The sequence below is a fragment of the Pelobates fuscus genome, chromosome 2 (genome assembly GCF_036172605.1).
Source record: "Pelobates fuscus isolate aPelFus1 chromosome 2, aPelFus1.pri, whole genome shotgun sequence".
Classification (NCBI taxonomy): domain Eukaryota; kingdom Metazoa; phylum Chordata; class Amphibia; order Anura; family Pelobatidae; genus Pelobates; species Pelobates fuscus.
In genome coordinates this window covers 404644751-404665668 of record NC_086318.1, presented here as the reverse complement: position 1 = coordinate 404665668, position 20918 = coordinate 404644751, and the positions used below count along the sequence as shown (strand labels likewise).

The following is a 20918-nucleotide window of genomic DNA, read 5'->3' as shown; positions in this document are numbered from 1 at the left end:
AAAAGATCTCCCCTGCCTGGCATTGCAGGACTGGCGCCAGTGCTGCTTTGTGTCTTGACAGCCGGTGGGAAGATCAGCAGGTTAAGGGGAGGACAGGTAGGCTGCAATCTGCACCTCAGCTGAGTGCAAATCATTCCTACCGCGAGCGCTGCTGTTCGGAGCGTTGCCATGGGTAACCACAGAAACGCTCCAACACAGTGTCGGAGCTTGCAAAAACAAGGATCTCTGCCAGCAGGGGTAGGCACCTTTAGGTAGTACTATGCCAAAACATGAATTTGGAAGTCCCTTGAGGTGCCGGTCCAATTTTTTAAATTGAGGTGTTTCTGCTTGTGTTATTTATGGGTGCTGCAGTTGCTTTGTAACTTAAGATTTGTGCGTATGTGGGCTATTATATTGTATATGTTCATGAGTAGTTTGTGTTGTTGTGTATGATACCTATGAATGGGGGCTGTTTGTGGAATTGTGCGGCTAGATGATAAGTCATATTGTGTGGGGCTGCTAGTGGTATTGCATGAGGGGCTACGTGTGTGCTTGTATGTGGATTGTCAGCGGTGTTGTGTTTGTGTGTGGGCTGTTTGTATTTGTATATCTACCAGTGTGGATGGCTTCCCTGGGGGTCCAGTGGGGACCGGGTTGGCAAGGTACCAGTCAAGTGCAGGAGCTGCGATAGCTGCTGAAGGCTGCTCTACTCCAGTGCAGATTCCCATTCACAAGTGCTGGGAGGAAATGATCTGAGATTACTTCCTCTATGTGCTGCAATGCATGAATTGAGTATCTTACATCACCTGCAATCACTGCTCGGTTTGCAGTAGCAAATATCTGAAGTCCCACTGGGACTTCTGATAGGCCAGAGCCTCTTTGTCTCTGGCCGCCTTGAGTGCCGTGCAAGGACGCCTTGAGTGCCATGCATGGTACACGTGCCATAGGTTGCTGATCCCTGCTTTAGAGTCACCAGTACCACAGGACCACCAGGGCTTTCAATGTAACCCCTCCCTGACTAAAAGTAAGATATATAAATATCATTTTTTATGTTTGTATTCCCTATACACATATACACTACAGTCCCTATGTACACACACAACACCTATACATACAGTTAATCTCCACAGCCCCTAGATAAGCATACTACTGCCCCAGCCACACACCACAAACATAACACAACTGAAACCAATCGATTTACACAATAAAAGGAACCCCAAACAGCTCACTCCACACACACACACACTACCACATGCAGCCACCAAAGTCATGCACAATACACTTTCCTGGCTCCTGTGTCCTCTAGTATCCCATTTATGGACAAGTCACAACCAAACACAGTGCTGCGCATTACACTGGGCCATTTCCCCAATGACAGAGCTCTTTAGCAGGGCTTTGCGCATGAGTTGCCCTGTAAGAGCACTGAATTAACATGCTCACTTTGGGGTGACGTGTTTGTAATTGGGGATGACACAAAAATGTGAAAATGCCTGGGCCGAATTTATTTTCTCAGTCCGGCCCTGCTGCTGGAGTTGGAGTTTCACTTTTGGCAGCAAAGTGCATTATCTCTGTATGTGCAAACGATGGATATACAGAATCTAAGCACCATGACCACTTGAAATCACTGAAATAGTCATGGTCCTTGAACTAACCCTTCCAGGTGTCTCTTCAATCACATTTGTGCCATTTTGTTATCTTTTTGCTACATTTTACATTTTAAGTTGACAAGCAGGACCATAGAAGCTTAAATAAAACACCATAAGCATTTATAGTTGGTTCCCTAATCAGAATTAAAGCTATGGGTACGATGGCACGCCGTTTTACAGGCTTCTTCAGAGCGAAACTTGTATTGAATTTTGGAGATAGGATAATTGAAGAGCGATAATTGCAGTGGAATAACAATTTCATCTTCCTTGACAATTCCCGTTAAATGAGTCAAGAGAACAAATGCAAATAGACATCTCCTATTTCCTCTCTTAATCTCCAACAGCTACTCTGTAGAAAGCAATGCATGTGCCAGTATTAACATTCGTGCAGCTGAAAATTACACATTTTACTCTGGTCCAATTTCCCCGCCGTCTGTGTGAACAGCCGAGCAGTGTCATTGCAAAGTGTTCTGGCTACATAGCGGAATACTCTTAATAGCATAAATTAGCAAACATACAACTGTAATGTAAAACTGGATATACCTCATTTAAAGCTCATAAAACAGTTATGAGAAAAGAGCTTGTAAAAAAATATTACGTAGGTACTACTAGACACACACAGACTAGAATTCTTATAAGATTTCTAAAAATATCGCTAGGTTAATCAATAAATGAGGTTCTTATTTAACAAGATTAATAAAGGCATAATATGTCCCCAAATTCTGGCTGGATTTTGTCATATTTTATAAACCATAATAAGACAATTAAGGTGAATCCTAACCCATTCACAATGGCTGGAAGGCTACATATTTTGGTGGGTGATTAAATGATGAGGCTAGTCCACATTTTAATGTAATTATCCAAATAAGAGGGCATGCATAAATGCCTTGCACAGTATGTTGCAATGCAAGTTAATCAGTTTAATCATGATTTAAAGGAAAACTGTCACTTTTCTGCAAATGACACCATTGAATACATTGAAAATCACCTATAAATGTAAATAGTAAATCCTAGAATTGAAAAGTGACATCACAGTCCAGTTTGATTCAGACACAGCCAGGGCATATAATGCAGATTAGGAGGAGAACCGAATCATTGTTTTGTTTTATTCACTTCCATTAACAATGCTCAATGGCAGAAAAGGTCACAATTTATATTGATGACTGAGAAAGCACCAAGATGGGGGAGTCCATTTTAAGGACAGAGAAAAACACATAAGTGTGGATTTCTACAGATATATTTATTTTTCAGACTTCAAAAGTACATATTTACAGACAATGGGCACAAGTACATTTAATACTGAAAACTCTAGAAAGTGACAGTTTCCCTTTAAATATTTGGGGTTTTTTTTGTCCTCTTTGAGGAGGTTGATATACAACAGATCATCTTTCTAGTTGACCTGTTCACTAAAAAAATATGCAAATACCTCATCCACTACAAGTAGACAATCATAAAGAGTCATAATGGGGTATACATTTTTCATTGCAAAAACAATAAAAAAAAATATAGAATTGCCTTTCCTTTAAAATCAATGGGTACCTTTAAAGAGCTTCTAGAAGAACGTATTGCAAAGTAATAGAAATATTATTAGAAAGTACTGGTTCAGTAATTCAGGGAAGACATCTGATTGTCATGTTGGAGTGCAGACAGATTTTTTCCTCAATACCTGAAGCACAGTAGGAAATTGCTACAGGAGTGTCTGAAAGGATGAACGTGAATGGCTTTAACCCCTTAAGGACCAAACTTCTGGAATAAAAGGGAATCATGACATGTCACACACGTCATGTGTCCTTAAGGGGTTAATTAAATAGAACTGCAACATGTGATTGTACCACCAAATATCTAGATAAAAATTAACTATTCAAATACAAAGGGTGTAATGCACACAGGTTAATTTAGAAGATTCTGCTAAAACAGCAGCGCCCACGGTGAGGCCTCACAAACCTCACAAATCTCAACGTATAGGCACAAGGAAAGGATCCGTAGGTATCCAGATGTCATGCATATTTTATTAGATCATAAGGACAAACATTAAATACAAAGTTTCACCTCGTGGCCTTAATCACTAATGGCTGTATTTGATGTTTCCTATGGTTCCTTCATTTTGCTCAAAAGTTAACTATTTGTTGCAAATTTTTTTTTTTTTCACTTACATGGCCTATCTGGCAGCACATGTAAAGGGAATTGAGACTGAGTGAAATATACATCAATGAGACACTGTGGACTGAAACTCTCTTAGGTATACACCCTTACTGTACACTGAAACATGCTGATTTTGAAGTATTAAAGAAATACAATAGGGTCAGAAACACTATTGGTTCAAAAACACATAATTTTTTTTATGACCCTATAGTGTTACAAACACTTTTTAAGTTTCCGGCTCCCTTTGGCCCCTCAAGACATTAACTCACCTTTATTCCAATACCATGCAGGTCTGCCAGTGCTGGCCCCGCCCCTGATCTGTCTACTTGCTGACATCATCAGAATTGATTCTCTCAGCCAATCCAACACTTCCCCATAGGAAATCATTGGATTGGCTAAGATTGTCAATTCTGATGATCTTAGCCAAGAAAGTGGGGCGGGGGCGGAGTCAAACGCCACCCTGGCATATCAGCATCTCCTCATAGAGATACACTGAATCAATGCATCTCTATGGGGAAAATTCAGTTTGTTCATGCAGAGCGTGGAGATGTTGAACGCCAGTGCTGCACACACTGCCCCAGGAAGCACCTCTAGTGGTCAGAGTGACTGCCACTGGAGGTGTCCTTAGGTGGCTATTTAAACCCTGTCTTTTCTCTGATAGGGCAGTGTTTACAGCAAAAAGCTTTCAGGGACATGCTATACTCACCAGAACAACTACATTGAATCAATGCATCTCTATGAGGAAAAATCAGCATCTCCATGCAGAGAATGGAGACACTGGATGGCAGTGCTGCATACTGTGCAACACTGCCCAAGGAAGCACCTCCAGTGGTCATCTGAGGAGTGGCCAATGAAGGTGTCCCTAGGGTGCAATGTAAACACTGCCTTTCCCATGAAAAGGCAGTGTTTACAGCAAAAAGCCTGCAGGGACATCAGGGACATGGTTATTTTAACAAAGCACCCAGTAGAGAGGTGGTAATGACACATTGGCAATGCCAAGGAATGTTCCATATAAATAAGGATACTCTTGATGGCCTTTTCATTTCCATCAGTTAACATGACTTCTTTGACATCTGCAGAAATAGCGACCTGAAAATAATAATACAAAAAAAGCATTACAGACAATGAGCAAAACCTGCTCGTCTCTGGGTAGAAGTGAGGAGTGACAAGCCTTCAGTATCATGCACCTTCACCTATTTCTCCGTAACAATCTTCAATCTTTTTCATTTTATGTCTGCATTATTTTAATCATTCAATCAAATCAGTCAATACTTTTATCATTCCATTTGCGGGAGTCTCTATCTTGCTATCATTCTGTTCCGTAATTGCATTGTGACAGCAGATGATGGTATTCTGAGAGGCTTTCATTTGCGGGCTTCTGTTAATCTAGTACAGGCATCATAAAATGCTGTCACTCTGCCTTTCAGCTTCTCTCTGTCTGACTGCCTGATGCCCTTCATATAACTTTGCATTGCAGGCAGATGGCTTTGTAAGGGTAATTTTTTTGTGAGTTTGACATGCTAACACATTGGGCTGTAACCTCAACACATTGTATAAACGAGACAGGTTTGTCAAATGCCAATCAGTGTAACAATATGCCATTATTTGCAGAGACATAAAAACTTGTCTAATGCACTGTGCTGCAACATAATATCTTCTGAATGCATGAGTCACAAACCGGAGAATGGTGGCCGAGCTTCCTGAATGGACAATCTAATTCAAAAGAATCTAATTACTGGGAGCTCTGGATCATGTTTGTTGGTGTAGTAATGCAGGCAAAACATTACCAGCTATATCATGGTGCTCCAACTGTGATTTGCCAGGCTATTTCTGTATTTTTAGCAAATGGAACTATAATCTGGAAGGGGGGGGGGAATATGTCAACTACGTCAAGACATAAAATAACCGTGGATTGGAATGTCACAACAAGAGATATTGACTACCCTCAAGGAAAATGTTTCTTCTCTCCAAGGAAACCATAAAATCAATATGATATGAGAGCAAGTCTAGAATCTCGGTGAAGACTGTAGTTTGACCGCAGCTGATGCTGTTGACAGTCCTCTGACCCAGCAGTTAGAGGCAGTGGAACATTTTTTCCCTTTTGTTCCTTCCTGTGAATGGGATTGGAATTGAGAATAGACCTACCATGAGACCAGCCAAGCATGTCATGCCACCCCCTAGTTCACACACAGCAAGGTCCCTGAAACAGAGAAAGAGAACGGAGGAGTCCATACAAATGAGAAGAAAATGGGCAGACATATATATGTTACAAGAATAAATTGCCATCTGCGGTAGTAAAAAAAAAAAAAATTGAAGTTACCAGGAAGTTGTAGGGACACTACCAGGTGACCTCATGGCGTTTTGCGTTTTAAAAATAATTATGAAAAAGAAAAGTCACAAAGCATGCAGAACAGTAGGGGGTTCCCTCATTAGTGTTTTCTACCACATTACCACCGCTGAGCTAAAAAATCTGACAAGGTTCTTTTTTTTTCTCCTTTGTCAATAGTGCTCTCTGTTAAAACTAAAGTAGCTAGAGTAACGAAAGATAATTGTTAGCCAAGTAAAGCATTGTTAATACTGCTCTCATTCCTGCAAATATTGAGGAGCAGGTTAACGCTTCGAGTGCCGGGCAATGACGAGAACAGGGCATTTTGAATGTTAAATAATAAATGGAAGGCGTTGCTCAGCGAGGTATCACCTCATGGGGTTAAATAAGCGTCTACGTTTGTTTCCAACGTACAGGAAGTTCACCAAAGCGGATCAGCTATATTTTAGATCAGAGTGTTTCTGAATGCACTATATAAGAGCAGCTAAAACATCATATTTCTTATTCAGGGAAACATAGATGAATTGGCAAATTTTTCCAATGCAGATATTTTGGCTAAAATTTTAAATTCACGTTGAACTGACTTTAGATTCCTGAATGCTCAAACTTTTGTAAATAATTCTGTGTGATTTTAAAAAAAACAACAACTTATTTGGCTATTATTAATCTAGATTACTAGTGCAGTATGCACTTATGGCGCTAGAGCTAATTATTTAACAATTTAGAGCTGGAGCTTATTCTTTAACCATTTGCCTATAGAGCTAGAAGATAAGTTACATTGAGTTGTAAAATGCTTATCCAATAGGCAAGTGCTTCAAAGTTCCCAAATCAGAGGATGGAATGTGTCGGTCGGGTCGAAACGTTGCTGTGTGTTGGCCCCAATAAATCTGCTGTTACGCAATCTACTTGAGTGCCTGGACCATCACTTTATTTGATATATTTATGAATCTATGACACCGATTTATCAGTATTTGTTTTAATAACTCACGCCTGGGCTTTTGGGTTTTGCGTTCCTTCGTTCGTGGAATGATATATGGAACAGTTAAAACCTCATAAACATTGAAAAATGAAAGAAATCTGCCTCAATTGTTAGTGATACTCTCAAACTGTACCTTCAGGTATTTAAAATTCGAATTGCTACAGTGCTGGCACCTTACCAAATATTTAGAAAAGTAAAATATACAGAGTGGCGATATAGTCATTGCCCACAGTGGCAGCTGAATGATATGGTATTGTTTATTACATAATGCTCGGAAAAGAGAGATTACAAAATGCCTGTTATTCTGTCTGACCTTCACAATACACATTGATTGACTGAAGACTCACATTTGTTTCCCCCCCACAAAAAAAAAATCAAACTGAAATAGAATGCCTTGAGTGGAAATCAAAAGTCTTTGACGTACAGCAATAAGCTTGCTGTGCAATATTAGTACCCACAGGCTGTTTAACATTCTTTGTCAAGAGCAACTCATTTCACCTTGAACTTTTTTCTTTGTTAAACTTGTTTCTTTAATACATAATATGATAAATTTATTCTAAACAAGTTAAAGAAAATACTAAACTGGAACTTTACAAAGATAAAATATATAACAAAGATAAACCACAGTGGAATAGTATAAAATGAGTAATATTACCCTTTAAGTTAAAAATATTAATATTGTAAGATGATTCCTCCTATCTTGTTCATAAATACATAAAATATACAACCTATAAAATAAAAAAGAAAATAGTGTGATATTGTTAATGTTCTATAAAACTCTGATGATGATATTGCACTCACACAAGTACATTGATTGCAGGCACAAGGTATATTTTACGATGTAGCCTTCTGTTCTTTTCTCTTATCCCATTAAATACATAGAAGAGAGAGGGAGAAATACAAACATAGTGTACCAGTTTAAAAGTTTTAACAACTTTGAGGGGTGGAGCCTGACCACCGATGAAGATGGACGCGTGAGTCCTGAGCTCCCTCTCCCCTGAGCATATAATCTGCCTCCATCAGTGAAAATTATTGCACATGCAACCTCATTGACTTGCCACCATGGGAGGCAACAAGAAGCAGAAGGAACTCCCGCCATCGGTGGCCACGATGTTCCGCAACTCAGAACAGGGGCGGCCATCTTTACCCCAGGGCCCACCTATATCAGACTCTGACACAGAGGACAGTGATGTCCCCTCTCACCATGGGCAACCTGAGGAAATTACTCATGGAAACATCCGCGGACATCAAGGCCTACACGGCGGTGGAATTCGAAAAACAAATCTCGGGCCTAAAGGACGACCTCGAGGCGCTTACATCGCGCACTTCACAGGCCGAACAGGACATATCTCAGGCCTTACCCAGAAATCTCAGGCCCAAGAACAAGAGATCTTCACTATGCAGGACCGGATTGTCCACATGGAGGACGGCATGGAAGAACAGAATAATCGGTCTCGCAGGCATAACATCAAGTTGTTCACAAAAGTCATGGCAGAGAGACTTAATCCCCTCCTATCAAAACTTATTCACCAGGACCAAGTGGGGTATATGCCAAACAAACAGGCTAGCGACAACACCAGACGTATGTTCAACCTAATCTGGTACTCTATCGACAGACCCCACCCTGATCCTCTCCCTCGACGCCGACAAAGCTTTTGATAGACTGCTATGTCCCTTTCTCTTCCTGACCCTCCAAAAATTTGGACTCCCACAATCCTTTATTGATTTTCTGCGCATGCTTTACTCCTCCCCACAGCCAATCTCCTTCTCCATTCCTCACACTCACCATCTTTCTGAATACTCAATGGAATGCGTCAAGGCTATCCCCTCTCCTCGATCCTGTTTGCCTTATCCCTTGAACCGCTCCTCCAACTCCTCCGGGGTCATAATGGCGTACGCAGCTTGAACATTCATGGCGAAATATACAAAATAGTATACTATCTATGCAGACGACTTACTCCTAATGGTAACTGACCCACTACGCACAATCTCACTCCTTATAACCGCATTAGACAACTACGCCGCAGTTTCCGGCTACAAACTTAATATTGACAAAAACGAAGTCCTACCAATACACATAGACAATACACCCGACACTCAACGCCCTACAAACACTAAACCCGTTTAACATCCAGACCTCTACCATTAAATACCTAGGCACCATACTCCCCGCCGACCTGACACAAACCTACAGCCACAACTATACGCCCCTGCTCGACAAAGCCACACGGGATCTAGAGAAATGGAAAGACATGTCAATTTCTTGGCTAGGCCATTTGGCCTCCATAAAAATGAATCTCTTACTGAGGTTCTTGTACCTCTTCCAAGCACTCCCGATACCCGTCTTGACATTCGACTTCATAAGGCTACAAACTAACATAGATAGATTCATATGGGCCAACAAAAGGGCCAGGATTACACGCCACACACTTTACGTACCGAACAAAGGTGGTGGGCTCGGATTACCTAACTTCACCCAATACTTTTACGCCGCACAACTAGCCCAAACACTGAATCTTCATGCCGCATGCGGCTTTCAACATTGGGTAGACTTAGAGCACACCGTCTTCGAGAGGGACTTCCCATCCTTATATTTCTGGCTCCCAAAACATGCTAGACCCCCTATTCCCTCCATCTCCCCAGCACTTCTCACATAGATTAAGATATAGGATAAGGTGATGATTAAATGCAACCTCATATCACACCCTTCCCCACTCACACCTATCCTCCGAAACACGAAATGTGCTCCCGGTATGAAGCCTAGAGATTTCATACACTTCGAGGAAAACGACTTGACCCGAATTCACCAATTCTACAGGAACAGACAGCTTATACCATTTTCAGACCTCCCACAACACACCCCATTTGCAACCCATGATTTCTTTCGACACATTGAAATTTGGAGCTTTATCAGTGAACCTACTTATAAGCGAGCGAGAACCACCCCCTAACACCTCTTGAAAAATCGTGCATCAAGTATCCTATCCAAAAGGGACAGATCTCCACGATATACTCTCTCATCACCCGGAATACACAGGAAAGCTCCTGGGAGAGGGATATAGACCCCACTGGAGACCCCAAAGATTGGATAGCCATATGGGAGGCCACAGCAATGATCTCGATATGTGTAAACCACAAGGAAAAAGCATATAAAACACTTCTAAGATGGTACCTCACCCCACTTCGCCTAAAACAAATGATGAAATCAGACCACGACTTTGCTGGAAAGGGTGCAGAAACAAAGGCACATACATCCACCTTTGGTGGGAATGCACTCAAGTAGCAACATTATGGCAACATGTATCACGGCTCGCAACACAGGTACTGCACACAGACATCCCGATGGACCCATGGTTGTGGCTCCTTTCTAGACCCCTCAGGAATACTCCGCGAGCCTAAAACAAATTAATAGCCAAACTAGCACTAGCCACGAGAAGGGAAATCACAGAGAAATGGGGAAGCCCTGACACCCCTTCCCTTGACTTAGTAAAATGTAAAATAAAAGACGCCATGAAAATGGACAAACTCTCTGCTCTTATACATTACACAACTAAATATTTCGATAAAATATGGGAACCCTGAATATTCAAATTCCCAATCTCCTCCTAAATCCCCCTTCCTGGAAGGGGCTAGGCGGGAGGGAGTACCTCGGTGAAATCCTCAACCTCGAGGACCACCCCACTCTATTGTTCCTTTTTTTTTCTCTCTCCCTGTCCCCCCCCCCTCCTCCTACCTCTCTATTCTTCCCTAAGAGTCCTACCTAGACCCCCCACCAGTAACTTTCCTTCTCCCGTCCTTCTGGCCCCCTACTCAACCACCAAACTACAATCACCCACATATACACATGCCTCACTGGATGCAGCAAACCCAAAACCATCTTTCAATGATAACACTAGCTAAACCACCCGCTACGGGACCCAGGGGCTCTGGGTTCCCAACCCACTGCTCACTAAATTGTATAGCCCTAGCGACCGAACCACTATAACCCCTTAAGCTAACAATACACACATTTACCCTTCCCTGAGCCTGCTATCATGTCAAACGGTGGTTAAATTCAGATAGCAAACCCATGCTCCCACACTCAACAAGTCTACCCCCACCGGGCCCCCAATGATAAAGCACTATCAAAAGCATGCCGAACAACAACCATCATCACACCCCAGCCTGGTTCTTTGGCACCTGATATCAGCCACCGACCAATACAGTGTACACAGGAAGGTTTCATTTGTTATGTGGTTTGCATAATGATACTGTCTTGCATTGCAATGTAACCTATTTTACCCAACACCTCTGTTTCTCCGTTCTGTAACTTTCTTTCATGTTGACAACAAAAACTGAAAAACTGTCACAAATAAAGAATTTATATAAAAAAAAAAAGTTTTAGCAACTTTTATATCTGAAATACACTCACAAGATGGATCTCTTAGTCTTGCACATCATAATGTTGATTTTCGGACTCAGGATAGTGAATATGGAAATCCTCCGGAGCCAGAACACAATAATTGCAGCCAGAAATCCAGTATTAAGTTAATAAACAAACATAAAATAAAATTCCCTTAAAATAAACAAAAATTAGAGTCACTTAATGGTTCTCCCAGCCCTACGCGTTTCGTCCCATGACAGGACTTCTTTAGCACAAGATTGAGGCTTGAAATTGCTGAATATAATTAGCATGAAATTGAGGCTTGGGACACAAAGCCTCCATTATATCAGCGCAGGTGATTACGATCAAGCAGCCATTACCGATTGGCTGATGGCGGTTTGGGATGGCGCAAAAAGGATTCTTAAATCTCTTCTATGTATTTAATGGGATAAGAGAAAAGAACAGAAGGCTCCATCCTCAAAAGAAACCTTTAGGTGCCTGCAATCCACTTACTTTTGTGAGTGCAATATCATCACCAGTGTTATAGAACTTAACAATGTCACACTATTTTCTTTTTTCCTTTATAGATTATATAGTTTATGTAAACTGGAACTTTGACCACCAATAAAAGTTGTTGTAATTTTAAAGAAGACCCAAAAGTGCCATCCATTGTTGTATATATTTATGTCACAGTCATACACACCTAATGCTCTTATTTAACTTTCGAGTTTTACCTGAACAAGTCTTTGTTTTTCAAACAGTAGTATGCCAAAACTTCTTCAGAAGGCCAGATACCTGGAAGAGAATACACGCGGCATATACATGATTAATACATGTTGCATGAAAAAGACTTTTCATTGAAATATTACATTCATGCAACATTTTTCACCTTATGGAAGCCACAAAAAGACAGCATTTGGAATCTTAATTCCATATATAAGACTCAATTTGATAAAGAAAGGAAATCAATGGTCCATTTATTTGTCATCCATCCACGTGAACGGAGGCAACTGTACACGTTCTGATCAAAACAAAATGTAAATAAAACCTTTAATTTGCTCTATATGTCTGCTCAACTGTACTGCACCTTTCATATTAAGTGCACCCATCACTTTGTTCAGAAGAAACAGGGATTTCATTTGACATCAAATTATTAAATATTGAACATAATTTTATATGAATAAAATCTAAAAAAGAAGAATTGTTATTATTTTCTTTGTTCTACATGGCAATTTAACTGTGAATGTCATAATACTGTTAGCGTTTACTGCAAAAAAATACACATATTTGTGTTCAGCAATGTCTTATGAGTCCAACAGTACCACCCATGTACAGGTTTTATGGGGTTTTGGAAACTTACAGGGTCAATTATAAGTATTTTCCATTTTCAGTTTTACACAATGAAATTTGCCAGATTAGTTATCTTGCCTTTGAGACCGTATCGCAGCTCAGGACTGAAATTAACCCCATCATGGCATAACATTTGCAAAAGTAGACAACCCTGGGTTTAAAAATAGGGTATGTCCAATTTTATTTAGAAGCCACTTAGTCACAAACCCTGGCCAAATTTAGTATTCATTTTTTTTTTTTGCATTTTTCACACACAAACGGCACTTTCACTGATGATATTGTCGTGACACTTTTTTTACTGGTTTGAAACAATCATAGTACCCCCCATATACAGGTTTTATGGTGTTTTGGAAAGTTACAAGGTTAAATATAGGGCTTGCAAATGAAATTATATGGACTTTCTGCCTGGGTTGTCAGACAGGTTTCCCAAATTGTAATAAATAAAATCACTTAATTATCACATAAATATACACATAGAATAAAAAATATATATATATATCTATATAATAAGCAATACACAAGATATATATATATATATACATACATATAACACCATTAGGGGGCAGGAAATGCCCTTTAGTGGCTAGAATGCAGACAAAGTTATATGTACTGTGAAGTAAGTGGGAGGAGGGCACTTACAGTCTCTATACAAAATGGGCTCCAGCAGAAAAAATGTAGTTTTTCCACTAGATGAAATAGTGCTGGAAAACAATGTGGAAAGTGAGTAGGATTTTACGTGGACTAACGCAAAACAAAACGCAGTTATTTGAGAAATGTAATTTGGAGTAAAGGAACTGAAAGCAGCTGAAAGAGCTAGGGGTTGCCTATACCTGGTTACGTGCGCTGACTCACTGAAAATATGCTACTGTAGAGAAATATACTCAGTGAACCTGAATTATAAGGTCCAATATGGACTTCTGAACTGGTTGACTTTAAGTTATAGCTTACAAATGCCAACTTACTGCCAAATATTAGATTGTGGTAGGAATAGAAGAAATAGAATTATCCAAAGCTCTCAATAAGAACTTATCATTTCTGTAATAATTCAAGAAAGTAGGAGTCTCTCGTCCTGGTAGGTTAGCAAGAAATGAAAGGCTATTGCAAATTGTTATTCTTCAATTTGACATGAGCTTTGATATGCTGGGATAAATACTCCCCTGGACCCAGAGAGATAGACCAGCAGAAAGCAGTGTCTTTCAGAGTACTAAAGACTACTTTCTAGGCAATGGACAGATCGTCAATGAGCAAGGCATATTTTAATTATTTTAGATAGAATTATGATTATAATTAGAATGTACATGCTTTAACGTATCTCCTATGCAATATAGTCTTTAAATTAAAATAAGAGCTCTGTAGAACAACAGGGTCATCCGGCTAACTTGCTGACAGTTGAAGGCTTTACTCAACTCAAAGTCAGTGTCTAACTGCTAGGACTGCATGTTTAAATGAATATCTGTACATTTCAGTCATGCTTCCACAAGCCCAACCGAATGTAACTTAGCAATACATTGTTGTTACATGGGTTAGCTGTTAATTTTAATGGAATTCTATGAAAAAATATCTGTTTTAACCCCTTAAGGACAGATGACATGTGTGTCATGATTCCCTTTTATTCCAGAAGTTTGGTCCTTAAGGGGTTAAAAGGACACTAGAGTCACCAGAACAACTACAGCTTATTGAATTTGTTCTGGTGAGTAGAATCATTACCTTCAGGCTTTTTGCTGTAAACACTGTCTTTTCAGAGAAAATGCAGTGTTTACATTACAGCCTAGTGATAACGTCCCTGGCCACTCCTCAGATGGCTGTTAGAGATCCTTCCTGGGTCATGGCTGCCTAAAATGCATCCAAACATTCAGTATATCCTCCCTCTGCATGCAGACACAGAACTTTCCTCATAGAGATTAATTGATTCAATTCATCTCTATGAGGAGACGCTGATTGGCCAGGGCTCTGTTTGAATCATGCTGGCTCTGCCCCTGATCTTCCTCTTTGTCAGTCTTAGCCAATCCTATGGGGAAGAATTGTAATTGGATCAGGCTACCACTTCTGATGATGTCAGCAGACTGTTTTCTGAGTTTCTGAGTCTAACAGCATGCAGAGTTACAGCTTCAGGCTTGAATACAGTAAGATGTTGCTATATTTATGGAGGCATGAGGGGCCAGGGGGGCTAGATTGTGGTTTTAACACTATAGGGTCAGGAATACATGTTTGTGTTCTGACCCTATAGTGATCCTTTAAACTATAATTAATGCTCTCTTCTTCTAGAACCTGTTCTTTTAAACCCATTAGACATCCATAAATGAATATAAATAGGAATATGGAATATGTGATATCCTACAAGCCTATTCATAGCTATTACGCACTGTTTCATTGCTTCCTTCTTAAACGATAGTCTCTTATTGTAATTACAAGCACTTGCATAGCGCCAACATATTCCGCAAGGCTTTACAATTATATAAAGGAGAGCCCAGTTTGAAGGCGCTAATAATCTATGAAGATTTGAGGTAGGAAATATATATTATCAGGTGTCTTGCACAAGGGCACTTAAAGGTAAAGTGGTTTGATTGGGATTTGAGCCTGAGATTCCCAGATCTAATGCAGTAAAATAATAGGGGTCCAGGCACTCATTGGTTCAAGACAGGCACTTTATTGAGAACCACAACAGCAACGTTTCAACCCCAAAAGGGCTTTGTCAAGCTAGACAAAGACCTTTTGGGATCGAAACGTTGTTGTTGTGGTTCTCAATAAAGTGCCTGTCTTGAACCAAGGGGTGCCTGGACCCCTATTATTTTACTAATGTTTGGAAATCTGGTGTTTGATTCCGGCTCAGCAAGCACCCTGGCTCAGTTTTGTGGGCGTGAGTGCAGTTCCACATATACTGTTCAAGATCTAATGCAGTGTCATTAGCACTTTTCTAACCAGCCGATATAGAAACATGGTCGAACAAAAAGTGCTTGATTTGAGGGTTTTGGCCAGCCAAGCTGTAGGACATCGTCATAGTAACCTCAGAGTTTTAAATTAGGGATACGAAGATGGGTTTACAAGCCATCCAATATTAATACATTACTGGCTGCTTCTATAAAACTGCAGTTTGGTGATGTCTATTTGGTGCCTTTGTTACAGATTTGATTCTCTACACCAGCGCTAAACTGACAGCATTTTGGAGGCTGGAGTTGGATGTTGGTAGTTGCAAGACCTACATTTACATAGCATTTGAATTCCAACAACAGCTCAGGCTAGTGGAGCACAATTGTTTGCACAAGGGAATAATTACAAAACACCCATATATCAAAAAGAACATCTTATCACCCAACACACAAATGAAGATAAGTGCATTTTGGTTATTGTTCTCAAAGCTGCAGTATATAAAAGCCCAATATGTTGATGACTATATTCATTTGATCCGTGTGTGACCCAAGTTTTAAACACAGCCCTGCAACTACCTCTGTTGTGTTCATTTCTTTGAAAATCTGCAAATGCATATAATGATAGATTAGGCAAAAATGGGCAAACAATACTCTTGATTTTTCCATTTAAATACTAAAACTTTTTTGGACAAGCAGAAGAAATTGACATTCATTTCTTTTGATATAGCCATATTGCTATATACGGCCATTTTTCCTATTGTTTTTAGAATCAACTTTAAAACTGTATTGTATATTAAAATATACATATATATTACACAAACTTTATCTAAAAAACAAGCAGCCCTCATATTTTACCTGAAACTGGGCTCAAACTATAAAAAACCTATATTTGTATTACATCTCTAACATTATTTATAATATATTATTATTAGTTCAAAAACAGCATCATTTATTTATGGAACAATTAACACAGTACTTATAAACTTTATTTGACAAAGTAAGATACATAAGATAGAGAGGCCATACTATTTTTAAACAATACATATGATACAACATGCCAGCTTTTTTTTTTAAATGTTATGTTTTTATTCAAAATTATTTAGCTAAACCAAGCCCTTCTTTGTCTAATCTAATAAATTGTGGTTTCAAATGATTCTAGCCATTGATGGCCATGTATTCTAAAGAGATTGAATAAAAGTGTTAGAATGTCTTATCATGAATGTATTTGAAGAAATTGTGCTACAATGTGACACTTTCCGAGCTAACATTCCTCTATGCATATGCTCAAGTGCATGATACCTCATCTGTGCTTCGTTCACAAAAAATAAAATAAAAATGGTGGGACAAATTAAAGGATGCTACAAGTTGGGGTTGGGTTCCATTATTAATATGTTAAAAATAGGAAAAGAAAAAAAAAAGAATTGTACCTTTAAAGATAAAAACCGCTGCACAGCAAGTATCGGTAGACGAAACAAGAACAGGTTCCACCATTACGGCATCTCATTCTGGTATATCCTCCAGCTGCAGTTTCAATAATAACAAAGGATGAGTGGAACTGCTCTATAAGCTATTACTGCCACAACATGGCTACCAGTTTATATGCAGTCCTGTTCATGACTTTGCAAACCATAGTGAGTGCATGCAGTAATTTTCTGAGCTGCTCAGCAAATATTTGTTGCTGTGGATCAGACTCGGCTGCTATCACAAATTTTGGGGCCCTTATACAGCTCAAGGTCTGTGCCCCTGGACCCTGGGGTGTAGTGGATGCACTGAGTTTAGTGGAAACTCAGTGCATGACGTCATATTCCAGCTCCCAGGACTAGGGCGTGCGAGGGAGCTATACAGGAAATGCAAATCTGGATCAGAGCTCACTCAGAGGAGCACTGCGGCAGCCCACTGGACCCCAGGCTGTGGATCCACTCCAGGTCTCCAAAAGGTAGGGAGACTAGGTGGAAGAGAGAGAGAGAGAGAGAGAGTGTGTGTGTGTGTGTCCCTTCCCCCACAATAGCCCCAGTCCCCCATAATGCTGCCCTGTCCCTCAAAACTGTTCCAATCCCCCCACACCATAGCCCCAGTCCCACACAATGCTGCTCTACCTCCCACAATACCGCTCCTGACCCCTACATACTGTTCCTAACCCCCAACATAGCCCCAGTCCCCCACTAAAGCTCCAAACCCCGCAATACTGTTCCGATCCCCCCCACCATAGCTTCAGATCCCATAATACTGTTCCTATCTCCCCCCCACCATAGACTCAATCCCCCGCAATACTGTTCCTATCCCCTCACTAATGCCCTGTCCCACACAACACTGTCCATATCCCACCACACTAAAGCCCCACCCCCCACAATACTGTTCCTAACCCTAACACTAATGCCCCAATCCCCTATAATACCTCCCCCCCCCCCCCCCCCCACACTAAAGAATCAATCCCCCACAATATGGGCTCTGTCCCCATACTAAAGAATCAATCTACGACAATACGGCCCCAGCCCCCATCATGAAAGGGCCCCAATCCTCCACAATACTGCCCCTATTCCCCAATACTACTCCTATCTTCCCTAAACTAAAGCCCTAGTCCCTAGAAAATGCATATTCGCCTGTGTAGTCAAAAATCCTTGCACCGGCCCTGTTTGTAATGCTGTGATAGTGTTTTTTATTATTATTGTGGGTCAGTTTATTGAAGAACTATAGATTTTATTTATAAGCATGTACGAAAGGTTTTTCTCAAACATAACTATTGATAAAGGTAATTTCAGTTAAACACAAAAAATGGTGTTATTTTTAGCATTTACATTTTTTTTACGATCACTAGCCATAAGGCAAATGTTTACACTTCTTAGAAGGAAATCAAACACTGTTATTAAATGTTCCATATCGAGTCATGCCAATCACAAGCAGCAATTAATATTTTTTTCTAATGTTTTCAGCATTGTATGTAAGTAAGATACTTGCAGGAACATAAACACGAACACTTACATTATTTAGCTTTGAGTATCTATTAGTAAGCAGTATATACAGATCGATATTTTATGGACTTGTCACAGGTTGCTAGATATGTGGGGGGTGATTTAGGTTATTCTTTAGATATATGGTAAAAAAAAATGCAAAAGACAATTTAAGGCAAATGTGAAACTCCAAAAATTCAACAAAATCATACAATACACAAAAGTGTACATTGAGAAATATATATCACTTGAAAGCTAAAGGATATATTCTGCTGTTTTTGAGAATACTAGTCGAAAATAGCCCTTGAAACCTTGCAGAATCCTTGTTTTAACTACATCTTCATCTATGAAAACAGAATAGATGCAAACGTTTTTATAATTGATGTATCACAAGTCCCTGGTATGGTGTAAATATGTATATTGAGGTATATAAGGTAACGTATACAAGAATATTCATTTTTTTTTTCAACTTGTGCATGTAGCATTCACTCCTGCATTGGAGATAGTAGCAGATCAGTAGTAGAGAAATTAATTTCTCTACAAGCACCATTATGTACCTCTACCTCTCTGCAGAAAGACTGGAAATTGTGACACAGTTTCTTCCCATGGCACAGCATGTTTTGAAGGATAAACTTTATTATTGCACTCTAACAGCCAGGGAAGGGGCAGGCAGGTTATGAACACAATGTGGGTAGTTTATTTTTTTTTTTTTTTTTTTTTTTAAAGAAAACGTGGTGTATGATGTTTATAAAAATGTGGCGCATATATGTAATACACGTATATAAAAAGAGGGGCAAGAATGCCCCTTTTTTCACCACTGTTAAACTGGTGGATTTTTATACAGAGGGTAAGCAGCTGCACTGGGTCACACACGCTAAGGAGGGCAATTATGTGGCCCATGCACTTAGGGCCACCCAATGCGTATTGCTAAACTGGGCCCCTAATGTATAGTTATTTTCACATTATATGTGTGGGTAAAAATGCATTTTTGCTTTAAAAGAACAGTGTAGCATTAGGAATACAAAATTGTAACACTATAGCCCTCCCATCCCTAGTTCTTCATATGTGCCCTCTCCCCCGTACCATAAAGATGAATTAAAGGATTTACTTAGCCGTTTCCAGTACACTGCTCACCTCTCTGCCTCCCGCGAGGTCAGGCATGGCCCAATCCAATGCACCTCCTGAGCCGCACGCATCCAAGCTTCCCATAGGAAAGCAGTGTACTCAATATTTTCCTATAAGCTTACACGTCATGTCTCTGAGTTTTACTGTGCTGCAAAAGGAGATTTAGCTTTTTTCTTTTTCATTTTTTTGGAGGGGAAACCAGGCTACAAAGGGTCACTCTGACCTAAAACAGTGTTTTCTTAAACCACTTATTTGGTTGGAGTAACCATTTAAATATGAACCAGAGTCTCAGTTTCCATGTTGTTGTTTTTTTAGCTAGGGAGTTTTTGCAGTCATACTTTTTTTCTGCATAACAGCTGGTAAGTAATGATGCTAGTAAACGTTAGACTTGTGCATTTGATTTCATCCGAATTTTGGAAAAATCTGTGGGTCGTCCGAACCGGAATTCCAAAGCATCATATGGACGTATCACAAAACAAAGAAAAAATGTTCTATTTGTGGCACCAAAAAAAGAGGTGATTGATGGGAAAAAACATGGCTGGCTGTCACAGAGTATTGATTTTATTCACAAACCAAGTAAACCAATAGAGGGGGGAAAAGGAGGAGCGGCAAAAAACGTTATAGAAGATATACAATTTTTACTGCTACTTTTTTTCCCCACTCTATTGGTTACTTATATTACTTAAATTATGTATATATATTGCAATACACTGTTGGGCCCCAATTTTGGCACCTCTGAGTTCATCAGAATTTTTTTTTCCTGCCATGATTGCGTGAGTGAAATTCGTCCGAACGTCATCCACTTAGACGAATCTAGGATCACCCGAATGAATGCTGCTTTCCAACAAATCGATTCAGCTGAACCAACCACGCGCAAGTCTAATAGATTCCATTTAGCATTCATTTTCATTTATACCATTTTTTAAAATCAGGCTGCAATAATTTGCCCAGCTAGCAGTAACTAGAATTAAGCCAACTTATTAAATGGGACAGCTAGATAGCAGTTGGTTGCATTTTCTAATCATTACATTAGGAGGGTACCAGGCCACTCTTGGCACCATAGCCACTTATAGCACCCTCGAGTGGTTTTGGTGTTTGGAGAGTTTCTTAAACATGCATGTGTGTGAATACATTTATGTACAGGCACTTATGTATGTATGTGAATTCAGATGTAAGGGTATATGTATGTGTTT

General features: G+C 39.8%; 1 protein-coding gene across 1 annotated transcript in view; it reads right to left on the bottom strand.

Annotated features, from left to right (window-relative positions):
• The window catches only part of CAMKMT (calmodulin-lysine N-methyltransferase), a 470195-nt gene that overhangs the window by 98023 nt on the left and 351254 nt on the right, over positions 1–20918 (bottom strand). The window contains exons 4-6 of the mRNA XM_063443912.1: positions 12170–12230; positions 5913–5967; positions 4793–4856 (exon numbers count right to left, since the gene is read on the bottom strand). Of these exons, the coding sequence (XP_063299982.1) occupies positions 4793–4856; positions 5913–5967; positions 12170–12230 (180 nt within the window). The remainder of the gene's footprint in view (positions 1–4792; positions 4857–5912; positions 5968–12169; positions 12231–20918) is intronic.